Source organism: Marmota marmota, unplaced genomic scaffold (genome assembly GCF_001458135.2).
Source record: "Marmota marmota marmota unplaced genomic scaffold, marMar, whole genome shotgun sequence".
Taxonomy (NCBI): Eukaryota; Metazoa; Chordata; class Mammalia; order Rodentia; family Sciuridae; genus Marmota; species Marmota marmota.
The window spans coordinates 38,461,646-38,489,258 of NW_026000108.1; the positions used below are offsets into that span (position 1 = coordinate 38,461,646).

At 34.9% G+C, this 27,613-nt stretch overlaps 1 protein-coding gene across 8 annotated transcripts; it reads left to right on the top strand.

Annotated features, from left to right (window-relative positions):
• Positions 1-1,708: 1,708 nt before the first annotated feature.
• Positions 1,709-27,564, top strand: Ociad1 (OCIA domain containing 1). Of its 8 annotated transcripts, none has more exons than XM_015482088.2 (9): positions 1,709-1,898; positions 3,276-3,338; positions 4,223-4,303; positions 10,480-10,533; positions 16,341-16,388; positions 17,517-17,652; positions 19,987-20,162; positions 24,421-24,573; positions 27,223-27,564. In XM_015482088.2, the coding sequence occupies exons 2-9, from the start codon at positions 3,281-3,283 to the stop codon at positions 27,258-27,260; spliced, it is 744 nt and encodes a 247-aa protein (XP_015337574.1). In that variant the 5' UTR covers positions 1,709-1,898; positions 3,276-3,280; the 3' UTR covers positions 27,261-27,564. The 8 variants fall into 8 exon arrangements, with proteins under 8 accessions (XP_015337574.1, XP_048640408.1, XP_015337573.1 ...); XM_015482086.2 differs by lacking the exon at positions 1,709-1,898 and adding an exon at positions 2,033-2,051; XM_048784447.1 differs by lacking the exon at positions 1,709-1,898 and adding an exon at positions 2,046-2,064.
• Positions 27,565-27,613: the final 49 nt, after the last annotated feature.

Sequence of the window (27,613 nt, forward strand, 5' to 3'; positions counted from 1 at the left end):
ACAGACACTTCTCAGAAGAGGATATTCAATCAATAACAAATATATAAAAAAATGTTCATTATCTCTAGCGATTAGAGAAATGCAAATCAAAACTACCCTAAGATACCATCTCACTCCAGTCAGAATGGCAGCTCTTATGCATAAAAACAACAATAAGTATTGGTGAGGATGTGGGGGAAAAGGCACACTCATACCTTGCTGGTGGGACTGCAAATTGGTGCAACCAATGTGGAAAGCAGTATGGAGATTCCTTGGAAAACTTGGAATGGAACAACCACTTGACCCAGCTATCCCTCTCCTCGGTCTATACCCAAAAGACTTAAAAACAGCATACTACAGGGACACAGCCACATCAATGTTGATAGCAGCACAATTCACAATAGCTAAACTGTGGCACCAACCCAGATGCTCTTCAGTAGATGAATGGATTAAAAAATGTAGCATATATACACAACGGAATATTACTCAGCAATAAAAGTGAATAAAAATCATGGCATTTGCAGGTAAATGGATGCAGTTGGAGAAGATAATGCTAAGTGAATTCAGCCAATCCCCCCAAGATCAANCCCCCCCCCCAACCAAATGCCAAATGTTTTCTCTGATATAAGGTGACTGACTCATAGTGGGGTAGGGAGGGGGAGCATGGGAGGAATAGCAGAACTCCAGATACGACAGAGGGGTGGGAGGGGAAGGGAGGGGGCAGGGGGTTAGCATGATGGTGGAATGTGATGGACATCATTATCCAAAGTACATGTATAAAGACATGAATTGGTGTGAACATACTTTATATACAAACAGAAATATGAAAAATTGTGTTCTATTCGTGTAATAAGAATTGTGATGCATTCCACTGTCATACATTTAAAAAATAAAAGCAATTAAAAAAGAGATGGCTGAGTCTTTTAAATATAAATTTGGGGCAGTTGTAGAGTGAAAAAATGAAATGAGTATGGGACAGAGGGACTCTGACAAGTTTTTAGGAGTTGATGAACTGGGTAGAACCACAATTACTTACTGTTACATCAGCAATAATTTTTAATGCCTGGTTCAGAGTAAGCACTCAATAAACATTTGTTGGATGAAATAAAATGAATGGAGGTGGCTGGGGGAGTCCCCATGATGTCTGATGAACAGCTGCCATGAGCCCCGAATGTTGTCTCTCATGAATAGAGACTAAGCTCCAGGGTCTTTTCAGATATGTTGTTTTCATCCAAACAATCATATGTAGTAGGTATGATTTCGATTCAGATGAGCAAACTCTGAGGCTGAGCGAGGTAATGCATCCTGCCTGAGGTTCTACAAGTCAGAACCCACGATCAAGAGGGTCTGACAATCTCTACGCAAGCGTAAAACTTACTTGATACTTCCTAGCTTATGTAAAGCTTAAAAGCAGGGAAATTTAAGATGGTAACTCTCAACGAGGGCGCAAACGGGGGTTCTAGAACGTTTCCATCAGCCTGTTAAAGGTAAGTGAGTGAGGGGCGTCACAAGGACACAAAGACTCGCGCCAAAGTCAGGGCAACCGCGGGATCGGGGACCATGCCGGCAGTCGATCCCAGCGCAGCGGCAGTGCAGCTCGCTAGCGCCGCGTCCCGGGAGTAAGGAGACGAATGACGAGCCCAAGAGGGCGGGGCAGACAGACTCAGGCGTCTCTTCACAGGCTGCTCCGCGGCCGACTCCGCAGGGAGGTCTTGGCGTCATTTCCTGTTGTAGGTGGACAGTGCTTCCGGGTCGCGGTATCTGGGTGACTTCTTGGCGGTCGCGTCGCAGTCCACCCCCTCCCCCCGCTGCGTTCCGCGCTCTTTTCTCCCTCCCTGCCCCCTCTAGGGTCCTCTCCGGACCTCGGCCCCCTGATCGCTTGGGCACTTGGAGCCGTCGCCTACCGCTGCCGTCGGGAGGTGGGTGAGGTGGTGCACAAAGCCCCATTTTTGCTCCCCTTTTCCGCCCACTCACCACCTTCGCGCGGCCATCCGCTACTTTGCACCTTCCGCCATTTTCCTGCCTCTGAGGGTGGACTGATGGCGTTTTGGGTCCCAGGCTCTTGAGTGCTGGTGACCGCGGGAGGCGAGGAACTGTTTGTGGGGGTGCGGGTGGGGAAAGTGGTGGCGAATGGTGCGTGTTGGTGTGTCATCAGTGGCCAGCGGGAGCGGGGTGGAGCGGATGGAGGACGGAGTGCGGGAATCGAGGGTCGTAGGCCGGCGAGGGTTCAGTTCTACTCTTTCTTTGGAATTACGAGCTAAAATGGTATTGTCTAGCGTCTTTGTCGGCCTTGACAGTCTCTAGGAAGGATGCTGTTGCGGAGAGCGAGAGGGTTTCATTTCACGGTTTTAGTTGATTCAGAAAGCTGCTCCCCTCCAGAAACTCAGTTTATCCGTTTTATTCCTTTTCCCTCTCTAAGGGGTTGGCATGTACTAGGCCTTCGGTGGTGAGTTGTTAACTAAATGAGTTATCCAAGAATCCAGTTGTAATCTTGGTGTAGGATGCCATTTCCTGTTTTTAATGTGAATTGTTTTAAAAATGAGACTAATCATGATCATCTGTAAAATGTAATATTCTGTAATATTCTGTACAATATGCAGTTATCCGGTGGTCTTTTAAAATCCCGAGGTATGGTTTAAAAAAGGGCACTAAACAAAGAATAAATAAAAACATTCTTGAAATGCTGTGCGTTTTTTAAAATCTCAGGTATTCATCTAAGTTATTTGGAAAGGCAGAAATTTGAAGGATGTGGAATTTGCTTTAGTTTTCCCGTACTGGGAGAAGGATGTGACGTCTTAGTTATTCTTTTTTGAGGGGAGGGGCGTACAGCTTTGTGGGAGAGGTTGCATGTTTCCTTATGATTATTGCATTTGTAAAATGGAATCCCAGATATGATTTGAGATTTTTCTTTTATTTGGGGAATTCGCCTAATTATTGGGTATAGGTATCTGTAAGGACCAAAACGTAGACTAATATGAAATAAACCATCTTAAGGAGGAAAAGTGTCTGGTGTTTTATTAATGTCTTTTTATATTATTTGACTAATAAATACGTATAAAGCACTTCTTTTTCAACGAAGGATGGAGTGTGGGAATTGAGTCCAAATTAATTAGTAGATTTATGCTTTTTTTATTTAGCTATTTTTGTTACATGAATTAAGATGTAGTAATTTTTGGTAAATATTTGTTGTTTGATTGCTATATAGACTAGTAATTTTACTACATCATAGGTTATATGTATTTGCTTTGAACTATGGTGGCAGTTTCTAATATTTAATATTAATGTCTTTGATACAGGAAAGATGAATGGGAGGGCTGATTTTCGAGAGCCAAATGCAGAAGTTCCAAGACCAATTCCCCGTAACTATCATATTAACTATTTATAATTAGAAGCGCTTTTTTTTTTTTTTTTGTGGTGCTGGGGATCCAACCCAGGGTCTGGTGCATGCAAGGCAAACACTCTACCAACTGAGCTATATGCGCCTAGAAGCACTTGTTTTAAAAATTTTTTTTAGTTGTTGATGGACCTTTATTTTATTCATTTATCTGTATGTTTGATTTGAGAATCAAACCCAGTGCCTCACACTTGTGAGGCAAGTGCTCTACCACTGAGCCACAACCCCACCCTAGAAGCACTTTTTATGTAAGAAAATTTTCATTGCCTGAGTAACTGTAGCATCTGGGCAGCCTTCATGGGGCTGTTACTTGTGTAGTCACAGGGCCCCATGCTTGATTTAATGCTCTAGTTTTTATCTTGAAATTCTTAATTTGAACAAGGGTCACACATTATCCTTTTGCACTGGGTCCACCCCATTTTGTAGCCAGTCTTGACTAGTAGGTTGTAGTGCTTACTTGTTTGCAGTTAAAGTTTGTTTTAGAAGTTTAGAGATTACCTGTTTTCATTACTTCACTTTAAAAAAATGTTGGGTATCATTAATATTCAGACTAAGCTAATTTTCTTTTTTCTTCTTTTGGTACCAGGGATTGAACTCAGGGGCACTCAACCACTGAGCCACATCCCCAACCCTATTTTTGTATTTTATTTAGAGACAGGGTCTCACTGAGTTGCTTAGCACCTTGCTTTTTCTGAGGCTGGCTTTGAATTCTTCTTTCTTCTGTCTCAGCCTCCCAAACCTCTGGGATTACAGGCATGCACCACTGTGGCCCAGCTCAGACTAAGCTAATTTTTCAGACTTAGTTTTATTATGGGTATTTTATTATTTTCCAATTTTCCTTGCTAAAAGATATAGGGGCTGATTACATTCCAACAGAAGAAGAAAGAAGAGTCTTTGCAGAATGCAATGATGAAAGCTTCTGGTTCAGATGTAAGTTCAATTTTCTAATGAACATAATTTTTTTGTTTGTGCTGGGAATTGCACTTGGGACATTGCCTTGCTAGGCAAACACTCTACCACTGAGCTACATCCCCCAGACTTCAATATAGCTTGGTCCAAAATTTGTACCTGCAGTTTTGACCTGAATTTATATTTGAAATTTAATACTTTCATATAGAACATATATGCTTTTTGCATAGTGTGGTTGTTTCTAAAACAAGTTGATAAGGAAATAGAAGAAATGTGCATATTCTAAAGTAATTATTTCAAATTTTTGTTTCAATCATGAGGTAATTTTGTCAATAATAATGGTAATAACATTTATTGAGTATATTTGGATTATATAAAAACAACTCAGTTGGGTTGATAATTATAACCCTCACTTTACAGGGAAGGAATTGAGGTTTAGAGATGTTAAATGAGTTAGCTAATGTTACATAATGGCAAGTCATGATGTTTGAACTTGGAAGTCAGGTCTGTCTGAAACAGAAGCTCATGATTTTAAGCCTTGTACTTTAACCATCACATAATTAAAAACTGGTTAGTTTCCATTTTTTAAAAAACCATTAAATATTACTATATTACCAACTTTTGATCATATATCAAGATTTTTTTTTTTAAATACAGAGAATACTATAAGTGATGCATAAAATATAATCTTACTTTTAAACAAAACCCTGGTATTATTGCTTTATCTTGAGACTGTAGTCTTTGGCAATTACTATTCTAACAAAAAGGCAGAATGGATTTTAAGGAGGAAGAAGGGGACAACTTAAACAATTGAGGATATACCTTTTCAGTCTGGAATGTATGCTTACAGTGTACAAGGTACTTGATTAGAAGATGAGTTTTATGAGACATAATATTTTTCCCGAAGTAGTTTTATGATGTAGTTGGGACAAAGTTAACACATGAAACATATAAAGATTATGTGTATAACTGCAATAGGGACTTTAAGTAGAGATAGATTTTATTATAATGAGCCAAGGCAGAGTCTGCAATAACTTGATCTCTGTTAGACCCTTGAAGCTGAACTTTGGAGCAGAAGACTTTCATTGAGAATAGAAAATAAAATAACAGGAGTTAAAAGGTTTGATTCATTATGTTTTAGGTTCTTGGACAGAGAGGATGATATTGTTTTTAAAGAAACTTTAGCAGTGTATTGGATAAGAAGGATGAGAAGTTGTACTTGGTGAAATCCCTTATGAGTGAGCTTTTGCAGTAACACAGGCATATAGTTTTTGAGGAAGTATAGTTGAATACATTGTTGTTTGACCTGGAGAAAATGGGTAGGCAATGAATTTTTTTAAAGAACAAAGGATTTTGGTGGGGAGGAATGCCAGGGATTGAACTCATGGGGACTCAACCACTAAGCCACATCCCCAGCCCTATTTTGTATTTTATTTAGAGACAGGGTCTCACTGAGTTGCTTAGCGCCTTGCCATTGCTGAGGCTGGCCTTGAAGTCGAAATCCTCCTGCCTCAGCCTCCCAATCCACTGGGATTACAGGTGTGTGCCACTGTGCCTGGCTAGAACACAGGATTTTTACAAAGATTGACAGTAGAAGGAAGGAAGGAAAAGAGAAAAACTTTAAGATAACCAGCTTAAGAAACTTGATTTTGATGATATCACTAATTAAGAGTTACAGTTATACTGAATTTCCTTGTTTGTAGGATAAAATAAGGTTAGTATAGACATTTTAAGTTTTTGGTACAACAGGTTTTTTTCAAGTCTTGATGACTCAGGATTAAGAAAAAAACAAGTCTGATAATGTTTGGAATTATTGTAATGTTAGACTGAGGTTTACATAGATACTGTGCTGTTCAGATTTATTTCTGGCTGATAAATTTATGTTGCTGCACATATTTTTAACGTTCTAGCTGTAACACCATTATGTCAAAAGTACGTTAAAGGGCAGTGAGTGCTAGGCATGATTTCTGTGTATGCCTAATTGTTAATAGTAAGATATGTGGTATATGAACAATAGAATCTCAGTAATTTCTGTGTATTAAAGCTAATTAATTCCAAATTGAAGAGACAAAGAGCATGTAATAATGACAGACTGAAAAGCAGATTATTAACTGTATGTTATATCTCAATTATTGGGAAATTATAGAAGCCAAAATTGTCAAGTAGCAATTGACTCTGAATTGACTCTTTGTTTTGTTTTGGTTTTGGTACCAGTGATTGAACCCAGAGGCTTTTAACTGCTGGACCACATCCCCTCTCCAGCCCCTTTTTTCCCTTTTTGAGACAGATCTTGGCTAAGTTGCTGAGGCTGGGTTAGAACTTGTGACCCTCTGCCTCAGCCTCCTGAGCTGCTGGGATTATAGTAGTGAGCCACTGCTCCTGGCACGGTCAGCTCTTAGATAACCTAGGTATACACCAAACATTGCATATATATAGAAGTTTGGGTGTAACCAGATGGTATGAAATTCAACATATAATTATTGAGAGGACTTGGTATTAGGAAATTTTGTACTTTAATATTCATATCTTCAAATGTTATTCTATGCAGTGACATTTTCATATTTATATAAATGAGCAATGGAATTCCTGATACTTTGGAGCATGTAGATTAGGAAAAAATGGTGAAAAAGGCATATAGGAATATATAGAAAAGTACCAATGATAATTTTTAGACCTTAACTGTGAAGGTGTCATATTTCTAGGTGCTTAAAAATTGTGGCCCGGTGAGTTTTTGTCTAACCAAAAAAAAAAAACAACGTCTCTTTGTCCAAAACACAGGTAGTAACACAATCTGTACATAAAAAGTCAGTTTCTTGCATATTATGTTATAGTAGTTCTTACCTTTGGAATTACTGAAAAGGTCTATGAATTCCTATTTGCACCAGTTACAGATTGTTTGAATAATATTTCGCTCATTTTATTTTAAATAAAATGGTATAATCAGTGAAAGGGTCAGACTCTGAGTGAGGCCCACCTATCTAAATTAAAATCAATCCTAGTACTGGGCATTGAATCCAGGGCCTTATGCATGCTAGACAAGCACTCTACCAACTGAGCTATCTCCCAGCCCGAATTCCACACATTATTAACTGAGATTTGGGGCAAGTTCCTGTTTCCCTGTTTTCTTATCTGTAAAATAGGAGTCATATCTGCTTATTTCATGTAATAGTTGTAGAGATTAATTTAATTTTAAAATTTGTTGACTATTGCCAGGCGCATGCCTATAATCCCAGTGGGCTCTGTATACTGAGGCAGGAGGATCATGAGTTCAAAGCTAGCCTCAGCAATGGTGAGGTGCTATGCAACTCAGTGAGACCTTGTAATTCTGAATTTAGAATATCATTTTGCTATTGTTGAGAGGAGAAGAGTTCAAAGAATTTTAGGAATCTTTGTATTAGAAATGGTTGGGGCTGTGGTCATAATGTACAATTAGGGTTTGGTCAGGAGTATTATTGATTTACCTAAAGAAGCATTATTTAACAGACTCTGAAATAAGTCACTCAGTATAATGGAAAAAACCATTGACCTAGGAGTCAGAAGACTTAGATTCTGAATCCAGCTATACCACATACTAACCATGTTCATAGCTTAGAGCATATAACTTGTCTTTTCTGATCTCAATTAACTCTGATTAGAATGAAGACTAGAGAATCTCTGAAGTACCTTTCAGTTTTACCTTTATCTTTTTTGTGAGATGTAAAATAGAATACGTGAGTTGAGAAGAGACATTAGACCTAATCCATTGCTCTTTTATAGCATGGGAAGTTAAGAGAAGTATACAGATGTGGTGAATGGAAGAACTAGTACTAGAATCTCAACCTGACTGTTACTATGAGTATTAAATGGGGAAATCATTGTCCATTGTAGAGATGGCTAACTAACTCATCACCTTTTATCCTTACATAATTCTTCAGTGCTACGTGTTGCAATCCTTGAACCAAGCTGAATGATGCTGTAATTAGAAGGGATTTATCCTTTGAAAAACTTTAAATAATACATGAAGGCATTCTAACCAGCCAACATTAAAGAGACATTTTTTCCAGCAAAGGTAAACTCTTTTAGTAGAATAGTAAGGAGTCAAACCATAGGGTTTCTGCAAACTGCCTAATGACAAAGCCAATGCCTTATTCCAAAGTTGTGGGTTTTAATCATGAAATTTCTCTAATAATTCAAATGTAATAATTTGAAAGTAAATAAGTAATTAGTTTCTAAGTGGTCCATATAGTTTTGAAAAGAGTTGAGGAAATTATAGCCCATGGACCAAATCTGGTTTTGCATGCAGTGAGCTAAAAATTGTTTTTACATTTTTAAATGTTTGAGGAAAAAGAAAAGGAGGAAGACTGTTTTATTTTTTTAAAGATAAACTTTATTTTTTTAAAGAGAGAGAGAGAGAGAATTTTTAATATTTATTTTTTAGTTTTTGGCGGACACAACATCTTTGTTTGTATGTGGTGCTGAGGATCGAACCCGGGCCGCACGCATGCCAGGCACTACCACTTGAGCCACATCCCCAGCCCAGAAGACTATTTTATTACATGTGCAAATTTCATGAAATTGATATTTTTGTATCCATAAAGTTTTATAGGAACACGGCTCTATGTCCATTTATGTATTGTCTCTGGATGCTCTTGCCTTAAAACAACTGTTGATATGGGACAAAGACTGAGTGGCCCACAAAACCCAAAACATTTATTATCTGGCTGTTTTTAGGAATGCATCTGCCAACCTTTGGTCTAAAATAGGAGTGTCTTCTGTGGCAGCTTCCAGCCATATGTAACTATTTAAATTTGCATATAGTTTACAGGATTCAGAAACTATGAAAGGATACAGAACAAAATCAGGAAAAGGAGTCTGTAGTGAAGTCCAGAGGAAGCTAGGTGCAAGCTTCTTAGATCTTTTCCTAGTGGAGTCACACACTAAGGATGTGCTTAATTTCTCCACCAGCTAGTAATTATACGAGTTAAATGTTGTTCACTAGGGAAGCTCATTAGACTCAAAGCCAGGGTTTTTGGAGGGTGCTGATCGCATAGGCACCCTCAGCGTAGCAGATATCAAAGTTCCAGACGCCCAGACAACGTGGTACTCAGCATGAAAAAACAGATTAGGTACAGTGAGCCATTTACCTGTTTAGGTAAATTCGGTAAAGTTTTATATCAATGTAGAGAATTCTTTTTCCATTCAAATTCCCAAAGTTGCTTTGCTAGGTTGGTCAGCCAAGGACCAATTCCAACTCCCATCAAGGAAATCTATTAGTGTTTGGGTAGAGAACAGTGATTCATAGGTGAATTTGTTTTGTTTTGTTTATATTGTGCTAGGGATTGTACCCTGCCCTTGCACATGGTAGGCAAGCACTGTACCACTAAGCTACATCCCATGTGTTTTTAAAGTTATGAGTTTCTTTGAAATTATAATGAGCACTTAGGATTTCACTGTCAATTAATAGTCATTATAGACAGAATATTTCCTTATGGCAAAATTACATTTAAAATAGTTTTAAAAAGTGTATTTAAAATGTATGCTTATTTATTCTTGCCCCAGCCTCCGTGTGATTATGGTCAAATATATTTGTATTTTGTTTCACAACAATGTAATACAGAGCTTAAAAGCTTGAGATCTGGTGTCAGACACATTCATTAGAATCTGGGCCTGCCATTGAACTAGTTGTATGACCTGTTGCAAGTATCTTAACATCTCTAAGCTTCATTGTCCGTATCTTTAAAAGCGTAATGATATTATCTACTTTATAAACATAAGAAAAAGTAAATGAATAATATATGTAAGGCACTTAAACATGCTGCATGGAATTTTGTCATACTCAGTGACTTTTCTTTTAATTGATTTCTGGCTTGTTCTCTTTTTTTTGCCCTCTCCTTCTCTAACTTCAGATGTAACTCTTAGTATTACTTTTGTCTCTCTTTTTTTTAAATCTTTATTTTGTTTGTTTAGTTTTTTTGCTAGCTATTTAGAATCTAAATCTAGATGGTTCTTGAATTATATTTAATATTTTATAATGTTCTTAAATTTAAAATGCTTCTTTCATGCTTTCACCATTCATACAGTGTAACTTTTAAGATGAAGTAATCTCTTTTAAATATTTTAATGCGCATTCCTATGATTTTACTAATAATCTATCCCCTAATAAATTCAAGAGACAGTTTTCCTTTGTTGATAGTGACAATTTTTTTTTCTCTTTATAGCTGTGCCTTTGGCTGCAACAAGTATGTTGATTACTCAAGGATTGATTAGTAAAGGTAAATACTTAAAACTTTGGATTTATTTAGCATTTTGGATATCATGTTTGTTTTACATTATTTTTCTGATTTTAAATAAGATGATAATGTATCCTATTAGGTATTATCATTGATGAATTTCCTCAGTATCAGAAGGGTTTTGTCTCCATGAACCCACTGACTTGATTATCTTGATTTGAGAATTTGGTGTTTTACATATAGCTTAACAACCTGTAAGAATAAGAAGGTAATTAAAAACTTGTGGATGGTTTGTAGGTAGAGCAGCAGACCTGGTCAGGTGGCTCAGCAGTATCATTCTCACTTAAGAGATTGTTAGAAATGCAAATTCACAGGCCCCATCCCATACATACTGAGTCAGAATCTGTGAAATGAGGTCCTGGAATCTAAGTTTTAAGAAACTGAAGGTGATTCAGATGTACTAGTTTAACAAGTCCCCGAGGGCAACTAAATTCTGTTGTTTTAAATATTATAACATATTCCTGTGGAACTTGAGTTTTAGATTAGCATTAAATGTATCAGTCTTTGTGTCTTAAAATTTAGTGGTGCTAGCAATAGTATTGCTCATGACTTTTATTTTGTTAAGTATCAGCGTGGTGTATCCTATATCTGGGAAAGTGTCCCAGAAAATAGTCATGACTTTGGTGGGATACCCTCCATGTATTCTAAAAACCTGTTCTTTTAATTAACTAGCTCAAAATGTGACTTTGATAGGATATTTTAGCTTTTTCACAATAGCAGAATAAAGTACGTAGATAATCTTGACTCCAAAACAATACTTTTGAAGGGAAGTGGGAGGATTTTGGGAGGAAAAATTTATTTAAAGAACTTCTAAGGAATCTCATTATAATGTGCTGCAAGACAGGAATTTTAAAATTGGAAACAACTCCAGAACCAATTAAGTTGTTTCGTAGATGAGTTTGGATTTGTATTTTGAAAAAAATAAAACAAAAACACCAATCACATTACTTTGAAGGGAAAATTGGCCTAGGGAGAAACAATTAAGAGTGGAGAAAAAAAGATTTTTTTTTTTAAATTAGTTCTTTTTTTTTTTTTTTTTTTTTTTTTTAGAGAGAGAGAATTTTAATATTTATTTTTTTTTTAGTTTTCGACGGACACAACATCTTTGTTTGTATGTGGTGCTGAGGATCGAACCCGGGCCGCACGCATGCCAGGCGAGCGTGCTACCGCTTGAGCCACATCCCCAGCCCGAGAAAAAAAGATTTTATTAAACGTTTGTGGGTTTTAGTTGTAGTTGGATCTAATAACTTTATTTCATTCATTTATTTTTATGCGGAGCTGAGGATCGAACCCAGGACCCTAAGCATGCTAGGCAAGCGCTCTATCGCTAAGCCACAATCCCAGCCCCATGAGTGGAGAAATTGTCTGCCTGTTTTATAGTAATCCAATATGTCATTTATTAATGATTGTTATGAGGGAGGGGGTTATACAGAATAAATACAAGAGCTGCCAGTAGTTCATTTGAAGAAAGAAATCTGTGTGATCACACACTGAAACAAACAGAAGAAAATTTAAATGTTTACTTGAATTGTGAGATTCAGAAGGATGTTCAAAGATCTCTGTAGGGCTGCTATAATCCCTGTTTTTGGGGGCGGGGGTACCAGGGATTGAACTCGGCACTCAGCCACTGAGCCTTATTTTATATTTTAGTTAGAAATAGGGTCTCACTGAGTTGCTCAGCACCTCACTTTTGCTGAGGCTGGCTTTGTACTCCCGATCCTCCTGCCTCAGCCTTCGAGCTGCTGGGATTATAGGCGTGTGCCACTGTGCATAACAGGAACACTTTTTGGAAGAAGTGAGTTTCAGAGGATGAGCAGGAGTTTGCTTAAAAGACAAGGAAGACTATATTAGGAAAGAGGGAACTGATCAGAACAATAAGCTTAACTTGGGAGGAGGCAGTCAAGAAACTCAAAGCAAAATCATGTGGGAAGGAGTGAAAAAAACTCCATTAAATTACTAAGAACCAAGAGAAGGTACAGTTTGTATTAGGACACAAAAAAGGGAACGTTTTGGAGATTTGGTATTTACATGGAGTTAAAGACTTTGGACAACTTGAGAATAAGATAGAAATGGTGAAAATTAGGAAAAGAATTCAGAATCCCCAAGACATTTTGCATTTCATCTAGATGTTTGGCATTTTGTATATGCTTTTGTCCATGGTGTGTCATACTTAACTTGTTCTTAGCTGCTCCCTGATTGTTCCTGATCTATTATAAAAGAAAGAACATAAAAAAATTCTCTCCTACACATTTCCAGTTTTTCCCTGACTCCTCAAATTTGAAGTACTATAAATGAGTGCTTCAACTTTTTACTTTTTTAACCCATTCAAGTCTGTGTCATTGATTACTCATGTATGTATTTTCATTTTGTTGTGTTTTATTTGAGATATTAGGGATTGAACCCAAAAGCATTCTACCTCTGAGCTATTCCCCAACCCTATTTTTATTTTTATTTTTTATTTTTTTTTGTGGTGCTGGGGATTGAACCCATGTTCTTGTGCATGCGAGGCAAGCACTCTGCCAACTGAGCTATGTCCCCTGCCCCCCAACCCTTTTAATTTTAGTTTGGAGACAGGCTGAGTTGAACTTGGAATCCTCTGCCTTAGTCTTCTGAGTAGCTGGATTATGGATGTATGCCCACCATGCTCAGATAGCACAATTTCCTTGTTTCTTAATTTTGATGGGCAGTTTTTGTTCTTATCCTATATCATATAATTTTCACCAGTTCTTGAAACATTCTTTTCATATCACTACCATGATAGAGCACACTAATACTTTTTTTCTCCCTCAGGCAACTCTTCCACTTTTTCTATGAATTTTGAGTGTCTGATAGGAATTACATACTATTTTTCATATATAGCACTAAAAGACAAAGGTATATTACCTTTTGGTGCTTAGGTTTTCTTCTTCTGCTTGTCTTAAAAGTGTTGGTGTTCTTTAAGTTCTCCTTTGACTTTTAGTTATTGGTCTATGTATTTTTTTTTTTGGTGGTGTGGGTGCTGGAGATTGAATTTAGGACCTCATGCATATTAAGCATGTGATTTATCATTGAGCTATATCTCCATCCCAAGTCTATACTTTTGCCTCACAAATTTGAGCTTCATTGACCATTTCTTGCATCTAAATCTCCGTGATTATCTCTAGTCTATGTATCTGTTACAATGTTTTAGTATCTCCACTTGGATGGCCCTTCTAAATGGCCGTCAAACTGAATTTGTTTTTCCAAAACCAGTTCCTCCCACCTTTCCACCCTCTGTGTCTGAGTGGCATCACTGACATCCAGGAGTCCAGGGCATTATCCTTAACTGCCTTGTCTAATTAATATCATGTATTCCAATTCATTCATTTCTCTGTCAACTATCTAGTTCCATCTGTACCACCACTATAATTAATGCAACCATATGTTGCAAAGAGTATTGCATTAACCTTGAACAAGTCAGTTTGTCTCTGTCCTTGCTACTTCCTCTTAGGAAAATGGGCTGTCTCTAGCAGCTGTCAGAGGGCAACATAATGTACATAATTGATCACTCAAATATTCGGGTGGATAAATTGCAACCACATGCTGTATTCTGTTTGTCTTAATTCTCTCTGTAGACTGTAAGCTTCATTATGTGCAAAGAAAGTGTCTTATTTACTGTTTATTGTCAGTGGTCTGTAACTAGTTGGGGACAGAATGAGGGATCAACTTATACATGTATAAAAGCAAATATTTTAACTACTCTGCGTTTTCTCCTCTTTATGATCTTGGTGGTATAAATGAAAGAACTCCAGGCCAATAGTATGGATTCGTTTTGTTTTTGTACTTTAATGACACTAAATCTTGCAATTAAGTATTCGATATATTGTTGATTCTATTTGTTAGATTCATCAGTGGTATGCTGAGACTGTCTTATATCAGTTCCTGAGAACTAATTGTTAATTTTCAGGAAATTTGCAAGCCCAAGACATTTTGGTAGCTTTACATCATGGAAATTAAATTAATTAAAATCTGGGCATTTTATATGGAAAACTGGTTTACCTATATAATACTGGATTCTTCTATATTGTTGCATGTAGTTATAGATTAATTATTCTCATTGCTATATAGTTTTCTTTGTGAGTATACCTCAGTTTATCTATACTCTATGTTGGCAATTAGGTAGTTTTCAATTTTGACTATTATAATAAGTTCTGCCATGAATAAAGTATCTCTTGGTAGACATTTTTCTGGGTTATAAGATTATGAATATAGTTTATTCAGCTTTAGTAGATACTGTGAAACTCTTTGACATATTTTACATTTCTGGGTTTTTCACCAACACTAGTTGTTTGTGTGTTTCCTGTATTTTAGCAGTTGTGGTAAGTGATCAATGATACTGATTGCAGTGTGGTTTAATTTGTGTCTCCTTCTAAAGAAGTCTTGAGTACCTTTTCTTTTGTTTATACCTCATTTGGATATATCCTTTTTTGTAAATTATTTACTGATGCCTGTTGTCCATTTTTTTCCTTTGGTTTGTCCTTTTTGGAGTTTGTATATATTCTGGTAGTGGGTCTTTTGACAGATACATATGTGTTATAAGTATTTTTCCTCAACTCTGGTCAACTGTAGTTCTTAATGTTAATAGTCAGGTTTATTGAATTTTTCCACTATGATAAGTGTTTTTTGTGGCTTCTATAAGATATTTGTCTATTCAGTGACATAAAGATATTTTCTTATGTTTTCTTCTGCAAGATTTTCTTTTTATCTTTCATATTTTAATTTTCAAGCCATCTGTAATTGTTTTGGAATAGTATAAGGTGTAGGATCCAGTTACATTCCCACTGTACACTGTACTATGTTTTGAAGGGATGATTTTTTGTTTACTGCAGTGTTGCCTGTCATAAATTATGTGACTGCATGTGTGGGTCCATTTCTGGACTCTTCTAGTGTTGGTCAATTTACCTGTTCTTGCACTTACACCATACTATTTTAATTACTTTATCACAGGTTTTTGTATCTGGTGCTACTGGTTCTCAAATTTCTTCACTTTCTTTAATATCACCTTGGCCCTTCATGTTGCACATGGTGTATTTATTTATTTGTCTGTCTATCTATCTATCTATCTATCTATTTATTTATTTTAAATATTTATTTTTTAGTTGTTGTTGGACAAAACACCTTTATTTCACTTGTTTATTTTTGTATGTGGTGCTGAGGATCAAGCCCAGGGTCCTGTACGTGCAAGGCTCTATCGCTGAGCCACAACCAGCCCCTGCACATGGTGTATTTTTTTTTTTGGCTTTTTTTTTTTCTTTAATTGGTTGTTCAAAACATTACAAAGCTCATGACATATCATCTTTCATACATTTGATTCAAGTGGGTTATGAACTCCCATTTTTACCCCAAATACAAATTGCAGAATCACATCGGTTACACATCCACATTTTTACATAATGCCATATTAGTGACTGTTGTATTCTGCTACCTTTCCTATCCCCTACTATCCCCCCTCCCCTCCCCTCACATGGTGTATTTTAAAATGCTTTTTTTGGTTTGTTCTTGGTTCATAGAAACATCTTTTTTTCCTTTATCTAGTAACTTCGTATCAAGTATCTTTATATTCATTCACCTATTCTAATAATTTTTAGTCTTTCTGGATTTTTTTATAATTCTCTTTCTGAATTCACTTGCTTCTCTTTTAAATAGTTTATAGAGTTCTCTGGGTGCATAAAAATGCTAATGTCGGCAGCTGATATTTAAGGGTATCCTGAACTGATTTTTTTTCTATTCTTTTAACAATGTTACTCAAAAATACTTAACTTGTTCTTTAGGAATCCTTTCAAGTCATCCAAAATATGGTTCCATCCCTAAACTTATATGTAAGTATGATCAACACTGTTTTTTGTAGCTCTTTTACCTAAATAAAACCATAAATTTTATCAAATGTTTTGACTTACTCATATTAGTTATGTGGTTATATGCTGTGGCAACTTAATTTGTTTAAGCTTTTCATTAAATGAAGTACTTGGATATTTTATTAATATCAAAATTCATGAATTACTTGAAATGCTTTCCTCCCTCTTTTTATAAAGTATTAGAACTATTAATTTGAACTTACTTTGTAAATACACAGTATTTAAAAATAAATTATTGGTCTGTTCATGGGGAAAGTTGTACAGGTACTCTGATTGATCACATCAATATATTTAGAATTAAGCTTATTTTAAAAAATCTTTTTAGTTTGCATTTTGCAATATGGCTAATAAGAAGCTAAATTTAAATTGCTCTTTTAAAGAATCTTCGGCTTTTCATTAAATCTTTTCGGATTAACCCTCTCTTTTGTATTGGATATAGCTACATGGTGAAGTGTTTGCTTTGGACTTTAGGTTATACTTTGGAATACATTATTTTAAGGGATTTTTGTTGCATGTAATTTTATTTTTAAAGCAGTCTTATGAAATTGGCTAGGCAAATAGTATGATACCCATTTTACAGAAAAATAAATGGCTGAAATCCCTGTTACTAGGCCAGAACTCTGCTGTTTTGATTGCTCATCCATTTTTCTTTCCAACATACCTTTACTACATTTCCTACCTATATTTAATAATTAGTATATTAGAGCTTATTTATTTATTTTAAAATATTTTTTAGTTTCAAAGGACCATTATTTTATTTATGTATATGCGGTGCTGAGAATTGAACCCAGTGCCTCACACATGCCAGGCAAGTGCTCTGCCACTGAGCCACAAACCTAGCCCCTAGAGTTGATTTATAACAACTTTATTTTGGCTTATTTTCTTTGGGAAAGTGAATTATTTCTGTAGAATCTATGAACTCTTGAGTATAATTTAATGTGGTCTTTTTACCATTATTTCAGGAAATTTCAGTTTTGTAAACCAAAGACATATTTTAGAACCATGCTTTTAAAAAAATATTTTGTTAGATTTTTTTTTTTTTTGCCTAAAAGACCCATTCAGTCACACATTTTGTTTGGTGTTACAATTAAGTTGCTTGCATCATGGGATACTTTGCTGGAAAGCTGTCTTATGTGAAAACTTGTCAAGAGAAATTCAAGAATCTTGAAAATTCCCCTCTTGGAGAAGCTTTACGATCTGGACAAGCAAGACGATCTCTACCGCCCGGGTAGGCCATTTTCTGATTTTCACTTAAAAGAGTTTTTATTGTTAAAGAAAAAAATAACTAGACAGTATTATAATTCAGTATATGAAGCATTGCATAACTGATGAACCACTGTAAACTTGCTATTTGCTATAGACTAAAGATAATTTGCATTAAAAGAGTCATTATTTTAAATAGAGCTTAATTCTGTTGGGCATACATGTCCCAGAATAAAGGATTTATCTTTGTTCAATTTGTCACTTACCTTTGCTTCACTGTATTTTGGGTTTTTCTTTTGAGTATCCAAATTTTGTTTTTTAAAATAGAGGTAAAATGAACTGAGCATTTTACTAAGTAGGTAAAATAACTAATTTTCTTTGAGGTATGTAGTATGATAATGTTTGTTTTGGTATGCGACTTCATTATAGGAATCATAGTTAATTCTTGATTAAATTTCAAAAGTGAACTGATACTGAATAAATTTCTGATGTAAATCAGTATAAGTATTTTAGATAGTTTATGTTGGATTTCATAACATTTGGAATCCTTTAGTTTTTTAGTTTTTTTTCTTTAAACCAAATTCTGTAAATCAGGCCACAATGAAAAATAAAAAATAAAATAAATAAAATTTGTAGGCACAAAGTTGTTTACAACTTAAGTAGAGAAGAACTGGAGTTGAACTAGTGCCCAATGAAGGAGAATGGTTTAAGTTTTATCTTTTAACAGACTTTGTGAAGGTACTTAAAACTATAAGTCTGTGAAGCATTGTGATGAAATGCTTTTGATACACCAATATGGTAAAGTATAAAATCATATGTACTTAAAATTGTCTTTTAAAAAAATTTTTTTAGTTCTTGATGAACACAGTATCTTTATTTATTTTTACGTGGTGCTGAGGATTGAACCCAGTGCCTCAAAAGTGAGAGGCAGGCACTCTACCACTGAGCTACGGCCCCAGCCCTAAAATTGTCTTTTTTAAAGTACTGCTGGAAATTGAACTATATCTCCAGCCCTTTTTATTTTAAGACAAAGTCTCATTAAGTTGCCCTGGCTGGCCTTAAGCTTGGAATCTTCCTACTTTAACCACCCCAGGAGCTGGATTTAGAGGTGTGTGTAACCACACCTGGATGTAAAGTCCTCTCTTTAAATAGAAGTAAATACTTGCAAGAACATTGGAAGTAGATAGTAATAATGGTTGTGGTAGATTTTTTTTTCCCCTTTTATACCAAACTTTTCAGTAATTTGGTCGTGTTACTTGTAATTAAAATAAAAATAAGCAGTTTAAAAAAACTCATGTTAAAAAATTTCAAACTTTTGGGCTGGGCTGTAGCTCTGTGGTAGAGTACTTGCCTTGTATGTGTGAGGCACTGGGTTCGATCTTCAGCATCACGTAAAAATAAATAAATAAAGATATAGTGTTCATCCACAACTAAAACAATATTTTAAAAATATTTCAGACTTTTAAGTCTAGTAAACATCTAGTGATGTTTAATCTGTTACTATTTTTTTTTTCAGGCAATGGTTTAGTTTTTATATGGTGTAATGTAGATAAATTAATTTGGATAGATTGATAAATAATAAAGTTTTTAAGTAGATTGGTAGGTAAATTTTAATACATGGCAAGCAAGCATTCTAAACCTCTTATTGAGAGAGAGTGTGTTAACCTATGTCTGCTTTAGCAAATTAGTGTTTATATGGTTTCCTAATTGTGGAAGTAACTTCCCAGTTAATGTGGGAAATGGACATGTTTAGTGAAATTATAATTGATCTGAAGTACTTTTTATTTCTAAGAACTTTAAAACATTAAAATTATCTACAAAACCTAATATTTAGGAAGTCAGATATGTTTTGTGTTTTCCTTGTGAAAATTTTTAAGTTATTATCCTTGTGATATGTATTCCTTGTGATAATGTTTAAGTGAGTTAAGACATTTTTTAATGCTTTGTGTGTGGCAGAAACATTTTATTTTGCTATTTAAAAATAGATATGTTTAGCCAGGCATGGTGGTGTACTCTTGTAATCCCAGTTACATGGGAGGCTGAGGTGTGAGGATCACAATTTGAGGCCAACCTCAGTGATCAAGTGAGGCCCTGAACAACTTATTGAGACCCTGTCTCAAAATTTTAAAAAAGTTGCCTCACATGTACAAGGCCTGGGTTCAATCCCAGCACTACCAAAAAAAAAAAAAAAAAAGGCGGGGGGCTGTGGTAGCTCAGTGGTAAAGCATCTTAGTTTATTCCCTAGTGTCACAAATAAGTTAAAATATGATTATAGAAATTTGAAGTTGTTTTCAAACCTTTATGCTTCAGATATAGGCAGTGACTTATTTTTCTTACACAGTGTGATATTCTTTTGCAGGCATTATTCTCAGAAGTCAAAATATGACTCAAATATGAGTGATCAGTCTTCTTTTGTGACATCCCCAGCAGCAGACAACATAGAAAAAGAGATGATACCTCGTTATGAGCCGATTCCGTTCAGTGCTTCTATGAATGAATCCACTCCCACTGGTATTACTGATCATATTGCCCAAGGTAGAAACTTCTCTTGAAATGAATTTCAGCATTTTATGGTCCAACGTATGTATAAACTTTATTTGATGATCTTTTCTGCTGAATATCACCTGTACATTGCACTATCAGCCATCAACCTAAACTCATCCATCAGTCTAATTCAACATGTTTTGTTCCTTTTGGTCATTTGTTTTTTCATTCACTCAACATTCCTGGAGGACCAGTAGGTATCAGGCATTCTTGCTAGGTATGGAAGACATAAAGATAAAACTTGGTTCTTGTCCATAAGAAACTCTCAGTCTGTTAGAAGGTAAAACATGAGGATAAATTACTAATAGGTTCCAGTGATTGAAAATACTCATACATGTTTCGTGGAATAGAAAAAAAGTGATAAATTGTGCATCAGGAAGTGGAGGCTTCAGGAAGGCTAAGGTTATATTTGGTGAGCCAATCTTAAAGCCTTTCAGCTTTCTTTCTTTGAGAAAAATAATACTTACCTGCATTACAGAACTGTTGTCAAGTGAGAAAACCCATGGGAACATGCATTGTCAAGTTTTTATAAATACTAGTGTCAAACACGTAAGTGAAAGATCAGTTTTGGAGTAAGGCCTGGATTTGAATTGTTGATGTTTGCTAATTATGTGGCCTTGTAATTACAGTTGCAATAAGTAGCTAATTTATAATTCCTTGAGTTTCTTGATCTCTTGAACAATGATAAAGCCTCTCAACTGTTGGGATTAGATGAAATAATTATAGGCAGTGCCTTGTAGGTAATATATTCAGTTCCTTTTTCCTTTCAGCCTAGTCTGCAGTGGAAGGTGGGGAATTAAATCAGGAGGCAAAGGTCTGTCTATAATTCCTTACCTAAAATCTAAAAAGTTTTGAAAACCACCCCTACCCCCCAAATAAAATCTGACTTGAGGGTCAGGAATGTAGCTCAGTGTTAGAGCAATTGCGTAGCAATTGTGAAAACCTGGGTTTGATCCTCAGCACTGCAAAAAATAAAATCTGACTTGAACTCACTTGGCGGCAGACCCTGACCTAAACAACATAAGAAATATAAATATAACCTTTACTTACTTTACCTAAAAGGAATTTTTTCCATTTTATTGTAGAACCATTAGTGTTTTTGCTTATTATTCATTCCTGTCCCAAACCTCTGAATGGGGGATATTAAGTGATATAGAATATATACTATGATCATTTCAAAAAATTCTGAGAAACTGAATTGCAAAACATGTCTAACTACGAGGATTTGGATAAGGGATTGTAGATCTCTGTTGAGTTCACTTTAAAGGCAACTTTGAAGTGAATTCAATTAAATCAGCAACTGGGGAGTTAATAAATAATGCTCAAGAAACAATGGGGTTTTTTTGTTTGCTTGTTCAAAATGGAAGAGATTTGAATCTAAATGTAGGTTAAAGGGAGGAAAAGGAATGTAGGGGAAAGAGAAGTTGACTGTAGGTCAAGGAAGGTTTGAGAAGATGCAGAATAGGATTTAGGAAAGTCAGAATATAAAGTATCCACTAGACATGTCACTATCCACTAGACATGTCACTGTGTGATTAAAATTAAATTTATTTATTTTTAAAAAATATTTATTTTTTAGTTTTAGGTGGACACAATATCTTTATTTTTTATTTTTTTATTTTTATGTGGTGTTGAGGATTGAACCGAGTGCCCCGTGCATGCCAGGCGGGTGTGCTGCCACTTGAGCCACATCCCCAGCCCTTAAAATTAAATTTAAAAGTCAATTTCTCAGTAGTTTTGGCAGCATTTCAGTTGCTCAGTGGTCACATGTTAGCATCTCCCTTGTTGGAAAGCACCAATACAGAACATTCTCACTAAGGAAAGTTTTGTTATTTTGTTGGTGGTACCTTAGAATCAAAGACAGGGGAGAAGGCTGATTATTAACCTTGTTGAAAAGTCAGGAGAGAATGGAAGTTTGAATGTTTAAAGAGACTCTTGAGTTTGGATGAGTTGTTGAACCTCTTAATTTTCAAGTTTTCCCCTGTGCCCCTCCTGAGGGGTTACAAGCAATGACTTCGTCTAATTAGAATGGGAAAGGGGGTGGGCAGATTCAGAGAATGGTTAAAGTCACCAACTTATTTCCAAAGGTAGCTCTTTGTCCTTCACTGTGTATCATTTTTCAATCTCAGATCCATTTCCTGTAGTCATGCTCCATCTCTTCCCTTGTGATGATTTGCATCCTTTCTGCCATTTGCATTCGAAAATTCTATATTACATAATTTGTTTTCTACATAAAAGCAAACATAAAAATCCTTTTGATATCTACCCACAGATGATAGCAAGACCCATATTTTAATATTATTTTATGCCTAATTTGTGGTAGCCATCCATCTGTCCACTGCTCTGCTTTCCGTTTCCTTCTCCAAATCATACTTGCCACTTTTCAAAAACTGCTCTTCACATGGACCCTCATTGGCTTCCTTTGCTTTATTCCAGATGCTATCCTCCCTTACCAGGGCAGGGTACCCTCTCCTTTTGTTTAAATCCTATTTGTTCCCTTAGTTCTGCTTTCTTTTACCAGGAATTCAAAGAATTATTAATCTCTTCAAAGCAGAAATCAGTCCTTTATAGCTATTAGATACCATAGGTAGTTTATTACAGTTATATTTAAAGCAGTGCTGTTTTACATTTTATTATTCCTTCCAGCTCTTCATAACCTTCCCTAATGAGTAAATCATGTTCTCTTTACAATGTAGGACTATTTTCATTTGGTTTTATAAGTGGGGAAATTTTCCCCTAATCTTCTATCTGATTTATGTTTGATTTGACGTCAGGATTTTAGAATAATAAAATATTTTTCTTTTGGATAAGAAAAAGTATTAGACCTGGAAGGAACTCTAGAGAGCGTCTAGTTAAATTACCTTATTTTGCAATTGGGAAAACCAAGATATGGAGAAGCTTAGTGATTTGCCCAAGGACATTCACTAATTGTCAGCAGAGTGGGGATTAGAACCCAGGCTTCCTTAAATATATATATCCTTCAGAATTAAAAAAAAAAATTATAGTGAAAGGAAATTAGTTCAATAATTATTTATTACTAATGTAATACAAAATGTTTTAAAAACCCAATATAAGATTATAAATTTTGGTTTTTTTTTTAGTATTCTCTTTTCATCAGGAAAAATTGAGTTTTGGTGTATTAGAACTAATTAGGAAAAACTTAAATCTCTGCTCTGTATCAATACAGTGTATATTTATCAAAATAAAAGATCAGGGTTGAAAACAATATTTAATATATAGTTATATTTCTTGGAAAATTCTGATTATTTGCTTGGACCTTACCATTGAGTTCCAAATAAGTACCATATATAAAAATTGAATTTTCAGATATTTTAATTAATAGATTATTAATGATATGCTCAATTTGTATGTTGCATTAGAAAATACTACTTCTATTGTGGTTAGTAAGACTTTAAGTACTAGTGCACTGAATGTTTTGTTAGCATCAGTAAATTTGTTTAAAAATGTTTATATGGCCTTGCTATTTATATGTTTTATGAACTGTTTAGTATTTGATCTTGTCAATATATTAAAGGGGAATACTTCATTATTTTTTCATTAGTATTTGATTCTTTGATAATATATATTGTTCACACTTTGACTCTCTTTGGGAGAGATAAAGAATAAATGCAGATTTCCAGGCTGAATAGTTAGTTCTTATCCCACCTCAGTAAACAAGAAGCAAAAACCTACTCTGGTTAAAGGCTATTTCTTATAATTTTTAGTAGTTATTTTCAAGTATTTTTGTTTGAGTACATAAAGATGGTAAATTGATTTTTTTAAACTGAAGTTATTTGTATAGATTCTAGTTATTAGAATATTTAATTATGGAAATGTTAAAAGAATCTACACTGTGTCAAGTGTTGTTCATTTATCACCAGTAGATTTATTTCTTTTTAATTCTGTACACAATATGAATGACTTTCCAGGTTAAAATACTAGCATTTTAAGCAGTTTGTACTGTTACATATTGTATTATTCATTCTTTTTCCAGCCTTGATTTAGACTTAAAAATTTTTGATGTTGATTTTAAATTTTAGAAATGAAAGCTTAAACATATAGGGGATAGATTTTAGTCTGTGATTACCTTGGGGAAAGTATTGTATCTTTGGAATGGTGATAAAATTCTGATTCTTATATTTTACTTTATTCTATTTTGATTATAGGTAAGAAGCTTTTGCAAAACTTAGTTACTTTGGGTTTATCCAAATCCTTTTTACCATCATTTATTAACTGTTTGTTGTTTTAGGACCTGATCCCAACCTTGAAGAAAGTCCCAAAAGAAAAAATATTACATATGAGGAATTAAGGAATAAAAACAGAGAGTCATATGAAGTTACTTTAACACAAAAGACTGATCCCTCAGTCAGGCCTATGCAGGAAAGAGTGCCAAAAAAAGAAGGTATGCTAGTTTAGTGTGAATCATGTAACTTTTAGGATTGGAAACTGAAGTATTAGTTTAAAACATTAATTATATTGATACATGATTTAATTGTTTAAGTAAGCAGTTCACAATAGTTATTTCACAGTTATCAGTTCTACCATTTTTAAGGTTTTTCAAAAGGCTATTTTGTGTTAGGAAATAATGAAGTCCAAACAGTAAGACTTGAGATAGTGAGACTAGTTTGATAATAGAGTGTCGAAATTATATAACCATTTTACTTTCCCCTCATAAGAAATCACCTTGAAAACTGATATCTTTTTTCTAGCAGTACATTTCTTGCATAACTAGATTTGGTGATCCCAAGGTTGATGATTGGACTGTACTGCCACTTTTGGCAGAACCACAGAATCATGACTGAGTAATAAGGATTACTTTTCTTGTTAAGTTTAACAGTACTTTATAATTAATAGTCAATTTTTAAATAAAAATTTTGTCATTTTGAAACAGCCATACAATACCCAAAGTAAATTTTCTGACATAGCTGTTTACAATTTTTGTAGGCATTTCTGAATAGAATTTTATTATTTCTCTCTAAAGGAATTTCAGAGGATGAGTCATTGTTTCAAGAGTTTCTTTTTACTACTTTAAAAATCAAGGGGGTCGCTGGGGATGTAGCTGAATGGTAGAGCATTTGCCTGACATGCACAAGGCCCTGGGTTTAATCCTCAGCACTAGTGCCTTCTGGAGAGCCATATGCCATAAAGATTTCAAAATTATGTAAAAATCCTAAGTATGGGGTTGGTGGTCACTAGGGATCTAAACCAGGGCCACATGCATTAGGCTAGCACTCTGCCACTGGGTTATATTCCCTAGTCTCAAGACAGTTTTCTCATTTCTCATTGCTAATGGTTACTTCACTTAGAATTGCTTTTGTAACAATATTACATAATAATTAAATGATGTCTACATAATTTTGATGTAAAAACATTTAGTTTTGTAATAGGTTTGTAATTTATAATGCTTATTGATGTTTGTCATAAAAAATGTTTAATATAAACTTTATGCATACAGTGACCTTTTCTCTGTATTATGTCAAGACTTATTGATACTTTGTTCTGCTTAATAATTTGAGGATTTAGACTGTAAGCTCCTTGAGGGTAAGAAGTAGTATTTTTCTCGTATTTATAATCTTTTGTCTGCATAGTGTAGTACCTTGCACTCATCAGTAGTGGAGCATTTTGGTTGGGCATTGGGTTGTAATAGAGGTTAAGAAAAGAAAATAAGGTGGACACTTTGGCACTTGCTGACTTTTGACATTTTTGGTTTTAACTAACATTCTTAAAAGTTATTTTACGTGACACAATAATGTAAAAGTATGAACTTTTGCTGGGCGTGGTAATGCCTGTAATCCCAGTGGCTCTGGAGGCGGAGGCAGGAGGATCTCAAGTTCAAAGCCAGCCTCAGCAAAAACGCGAGGCGCCAAGCAACTCAGTGAGAACTTGTCTCTAAATAAAATATAAAATAGGGCTGGGGATGTGACTTAGTGTTCGAGTGCCCCTGAGTTCAATCCTTGGAACAAAAAAACTATGAACTTTTTTCTTTATAAACAAAAATTTTGGGGGGTGCTTTAAATAATTCAAAAAACCTGTTTCTTTGATTTTTTTTTTTTTCCTACAATATTCTTGAATCTAGATAGAAAATTTAACATTAGTACAGTGTAAACTCATGGTGTGGAAGTTTCACTAAAAGTTTTCAGCTTCAGTGTATGTGGACTATATTTATTGGTATTTGTCTAATTAGAAATTCAGACAAATACATAAGCACATATTCTGTTAGCTGTCAGAGAAACATTACCACACATTATGTAGCTTCTAGAAAATTCCACCGCATACTCATGAGAATTGAGAGCAAGGGGAAAAGGCAAAATGTGAAGAAAAGGGGTATATAATATCTTAGTATAATAATGAAAGTTTTGACACCATGTATTTTTTTGAAGGGTTCACATTATGATAATTGCTTCTTTACATTGTTATGATTAATTTGGTCCTCTGAACAATTCACCCATGGAGCCTACATAGAAAAGAAAAGACAGCATGTTTCACATTTTAATTTTATGTAAAGTTCGGGAATATTGGCATCAATTTCCTTCTTGTAGTTTGACAACTAATGTAAGAGAAGAGTAACCATAATTTGAAGTCTTGACCATTTGTTTATTTTTTTGAAAAATAAAATACAAATTTATTATTTTTATTTCTGGTAACTTCTTTTGTATAAGTTATAATATATATCACCTTTACTAATGTGTAGAAAAGTTGTAAAGGCACCCAGGCTTTGAACGTGAATTGACCTACTTCAATTTTGGTTCTACCTGTTAAGGTGTGTACCTTGGGCAAGTTACTAATCTGTTTTCTAAGCCTTATAGTTAGAATTGTGTTTACTTTATAAGATTATTATGAGGATCAAGTATTTATATAAAGTTCTTGATAAAATGTATTTATAGTTATGAATAACCCCTAGTTCACAGAAGTCTAACCAGCCCCTTTTATAAAGTCTCTCATGCATTTATTCAAATGAGAGGGAAAACAATTTTCAGTACAACAACAAACAACATAGTGTCTTTAACTTATTACTGTTTGGAATCATCAATTATTTGTGCTTTTTTCCTAGTCAAAGTAAACAAATATGGAGATACTTGGGATGAGTGAAAAATTACATCATTGGACCTACTGAAGGAGTTTCAATATCCAGCTTCATCTAGGTGGTCATGAATACCTGCATGCTTTGAGCTCAGCAGCAGTCTTCATAAACATATTTAAAACTAAATCCTGGGTTTTTGTGGTTTGACTTATTATGATATTTTGTAAGACATGGATTTTGGTGTTAATATTGTGTAAATGTAATCACCATAGGGAATGCTATGAATGATGGTATTATACCATGATTTTGTACAGTTTGAAATTGTTTTTAAGTTACAGAGCAAAGATACTCAAACCTATCAAGAAACTGATGCTCAAGAATCATTGTATATAGCAATCAATGATACCTGCATGTGGAATTG

Excerpts from the sequence above, each read along its gene's own strand:
- Ociad1 (XM_015482088.2), top strand. The coding sequence starts at position 3,281 with ATGAATGGGAGGGCTGATTTTCGAGAGCCAAATGCAGAAGTTCCAAGA. Across the intron at positions 16,389-17,516 it reads TTCCATCCCTAAACTTATAT|TTGCTTGCATCATGGGATAC; the intron begins GTAAGTATGATC and ends GTTACAATTAAG. Across the intron at positions 24,574-27,222 it reads AAGAGTGCCAAAAAAAGAAG|TCAAAGTAAACAAATATGGA; the intron begins GTATGCTAGTTT and ends CTTTTTTCCTAG.